The 4,288-nt window shown below is 40.7% G+C and overlaps 1 protein-coding gene across 1 annotated transcript in view; it reads right to left on the bottom strand.

Moving 5' to 3' along the window:
* Window positions 1-1,208, bottom strand: part of nr3c2 (nuclear receptor subfamily 3, group C, member 2) — a 250,872-nt gene extending 249,664 nt beyond the window's left edge. Inside the window, exon 1 of the mRNA XM_048606752.1 lies at window positions 1,085-1,208. Coding sequence (XP_048462709.1) covers window positions 1,085-1,208 — 124 coding nt within the window. The remainder of the gene's footprint in view (window positions 1-1,084) is intronic.
* Window positions 1,209-4,288: the final 3,080 nt, after the last annotated feature.

The raw sequence follows: 4,288 nt of genomic DNA, 5'->3' as shown, positions 1-4,288 counted from the left end.
TGAAGAGGGTCTAGGCCCGAAACGTCAGCCTTCCCGCTCCTCTGATGCTGCTTGGCCTGCTGTGATCATCCAGCTCTACACCTTGTTATCTCAGATTCTCCAGCGTCTCCAGAGATAGTAGATAGTTCCTACTATCTCTGACCACAATCTAATAAATAAGTACCTATCATTGCCAGAAGTTCTATATATGAAAATCACAAAATCTACAACAGCAAAGCTGGAGATCTTTAGAACCATTACCTGAGCCCCACATCAAACGCTTCCTTGCTCTTCGTAATGGAATTTGAAACAGCTCACTATCAAGGTGCTAAGGGCCTCAATATTGATGAAACTGACTTGAAATGTCTTCTTAGTAAAGGTTATTGGAAATGCAATTTGGATCATTTGCATGTTATGGTACAAATCTTGCAGATGCCTTTATGGTAATTTGAAATATTAGCAAATGTTTTAGCACACTTATATAAAACTCTTCAATGATTGTGTAACGAATTCCACATAGTACAATTTCAAGACAGAAGATTTAAAATGTAAGCGGATACAACCAAAATAGTAGTAATAACACTGGCTGGTATTGTCTTTTGCCCTTCGACAACATCCAGGGGAGATTCATGGCAGTGTATAAACGAAACGTAGGACCCAAAGTTGGTAAGCTACATAGACAAGTGAAAGATGAGGCATTACTGAGTCAAAGGAAGAGATTTTAAACCCCTTCCCTTCTGCCTTGACTCAGGTACGAGGGCAAGGCGTAGAGATCATAGATCATAGAATCCCTACAGTGCGCAAACAGGCGCATCAGCCCAGAAAGTCCACACCGACCATCCAAAGAGCATCGCCCAACCCCTTTTCCCTGTAACCCTCCTAATCTACTCATCCCAGAACACTCTGGGAAATTTAGCATGGTCAATCCACCTATTCTGCACATCTTTGGACTGTGGGAGGAAACCACAGTACCCGGCGAAAACCCAGGGATAATGCGCAAACTCTACGAACAGTCGCCTGAGGCGGGAATCGAAACCAGGTCCCTAGCGCTGTGAGGCAGCACTGCTAACCACTGTGCCACCCCAAAATATGAATTTGTAGTGACGAGTTTTCTGGAGTTTGAGTGATAACTCATCCAGCACGAAGTCGTTTAAAATCTGCAAGTTGAGGAAACGTAGTCGGCAGGATTCGAACCCGCGCAGGGAAACCCCAGTGGATTTCGAATCCATCGCCTAAACCATTCAGCCACGACTGAAAAATTCATATTTTTGTAGCCCATGTCAACCCTCCTATTCTGACACGAATCTTTCATTTTAACATCTAAATAAGATTTCATGCCTTAAGTTTAACCACAATTTACTATTAATCCCTATGGGCCTGGAAGACACAGCAGCCAAAAGGGTGAGGGTTAGGGTTAGGGAAGGGGAAATAGCATCTAAGCTAAGATTCCATTCTAACAGCACCAGCTGACTGCAAAGAAACTCCTTAACTCTTAGCCCTACTTAAAGGGTCTATCGCCCTTTACATTTTGCTTGCTGATGCAGGTTTGAAGAAGACATTTTAAATATATTAGGAGATGTCTGGGACAACCTTTCTCGAGACATCCCCAGTGCTCAATCAACAGTTATTATAGAGTCATACAATACAGAAACAGCCCTTCAGTCCAGCTTGTCCGTGCCGACCACACATCCCAATCTGATCTAGTCCCATTTGCCAGCATTTGGCCCATATCCCTCTAAATCCTTCTTATTCATAAACCCATTCAGGTGCCTTTTAAATGTTGTAATTGTACCGCTGCTATCACTTCGTCTGGCAGCAGACTCAATAAACGCACCACCCTCTGCCTGACAAAATTACCCCTCAGGTCCTTTTTGAATCTTTTTCCTCTCACCTTAAACCAATGCCCTCTAGTTTTGGACTCCGCCACCCTAGGAAAAAAGACCTTGGCTATTCACCCTGTCCATGCCCCTCATGATTTTATCAACATCTTTTCTGGAAATTCTATGAGGACGTAATAAACTAAATGTTGAGCTACTGTACCTTAATGGACAACGTATGGGGTTCACCTGAAAAAAGTGAATACCTGGTTGCTGATATATTACTAGGGTACCTCCTTAGTGTGCAGCAGGATTGCAAGGATGAAATGAACCAAGCAATACCAGTTAGGAAAGAGGGACAGGAGGAGCAGAATGAACCCTGTGCACTCAGCAGGTCTAAGACATCGCTTCTCCATCGGAACATGCAGCTGTCAACTAATAACAACTTCAGACACTTTGTTGGGACAGGCTACTGCAAGAGAGTTATACTACCTGATGAATGAACATTCCAAAACAAACAATGCTGTCTCCTTCTCACAGACACATAATAAAGCTTTTAAACAGCTACATCTTTTTGGAGAAAGAGGCTATAAATGCATCTTTGTTAAATTCTTTACCCCACAATTGACTAATTTCCAGATAAAACAGGCAACTGCAGCCTTACTTTCCTGGCTGTGGTAAAAACTGAACAATAAAGTGAGTTTCCCCACGCAGCTTCTCATTGCTAGCCTGTGGCCAGGCACAGTTTCTGCTAATGCAAAGTGATCTGAGAAGAAAGGAAACTCAAAGAGCTGCATTTATATGGCTCCAAGCCATGCTTGAGTATATTCAGCCAAGCAGCTTTTCTCCCAGTCAGTTTTTTTAAATTGTAAATTGAAGTAGGTTAATAGTGCTGTTAAAATTGATGTACCCCAACATACCAAAATCAACCTCAAAAGTAAAGCACAACCAACACTGACTTACATTTATATTCTGTATTTTAACATTAAGAACATCACATGGAGAACTAATTTTTTTTCAAACACATTAGTGAAAAGATCTACAGAGGAATTACAGAGAACAGGATTTGGTAGTTAGAGGCTTTATCCATAATGATGAGTTGAATGCAGGTGATGCAGAAAAAAATACAAAGATACTGGGAGCTTGGGAAGGATATGGAGCTGGAAAAGGTTACAAGCCAGGGTACAGTGTGGAGAACCTTAAAGACGAGGGCAAGAATTTCAACTGCAATGCATTTGAGGGTACAGAATGCTAGTGAAGATCTGCGAGAGCAGTGTCACTGCGGAACTTGGAGCACAACAAAACGCATGCAACAAAGTTCAGGAAAAATTGGAATTTAGAGATTCAGAGAAGGGCTGCAAGTTAGATGCTGGATTAGTGAGGTCTGGAGACAATGGAGGAATGTGTAATGGTTTCAAAATGGATAGGAACAATGCAGGTGCAGAGGCAGGCAATGTTCCTTTCCTAGATATATTGATGTTGTGATGAAAAATATGAGAGTTTGAATTCAGCTAAGGTCAAATAATATGCGAAAGTTTCAAAGAGTCTTCCCAGTCTAGGTCTATTGGCAAATGATAGGAAACCATTGATGACAAAAGAATGGAATATGTAGTGGAGTTAAGTGTTTGCAATAGGGGCTGAAGGAAACAGCTATGGCCTTCCTCATGTTGAGCTGAAGTCCAGATATTTGCTAAACTATATGAAATGAGAGAGGCAATTGAGGACAAAGGGGAGTGATAGAGAGAGAACTGGGTGCCATTATCATGCATATGAATATGAAGGAAGAGAAGGAGGAATCATATGTAATAAATTCAAGAAGAGGTCTTGATATCAATATGTTTTTTGTTTCTGTCTTACATATCCTTTGTGAATGCCTTTCTTTCAGACACAAATGAATTTACACCTTAAAAAGAACCAATTTAACCAGCCTTTCTTGAATTCACAAGAAGAGTTTACTACAGTTTGGATGAAGAAATCATAGTTGATCTAATTTTTCAAGTACTAACATTTGATCTTCCCACAACACCTTTAACATCTATCTGTGTGAGCCCTTGATGTGAAATCTTGTTTCTGTCAATCCAATGTCCTTTTTTTAGTGCATTGTTATGACTATTTGCATTTTATATATACGTATTGATGATGTTGGCTTTAACAATAGAGCTATCATGATTCACAAGCAAGAGGTAAACACAAAAAAACCTGAAAGAACTGTGTAAAGAGCTGTAATCAGAAACAAAAACAGAAATAGCTGGAAAAGTTCAGGAAGGGTCACTTGACCCAAAACATTAACTCTGATTTCTCTCCAGAGATGATGTCAGACCTGCAGAGCTTTTCCAGTGATTTCTGTTTTTGTTTCTGATAAACACAAGAACTCAACTGACTCTCCCCTGTATGATGGGCAGGGGAGAGTTGTCCACTAGGCCGTTTTCCTTATCTACATATTTCCCTTGGAATTTTGCCCTTTCCAATTTGCATATCTGATGTCTATTTCA

Source organism: Rhincodon typus, chromosome 1, assembly GCF_021869965.1.
Source record: "Rhincodon typus isolate 14 chromosome 1, sRhiTyp1.1, whole genome shotgun sequence".
NCBI lineage: Eukaryota > Metazoa > Chordata > Chondrichthyes > Orectolobiformes > Rhincodontidae > Rhincodon > Rhincodon typus.
This window is presented reverse-complemented; position numbering and strand designations above follow the sequence as displayed.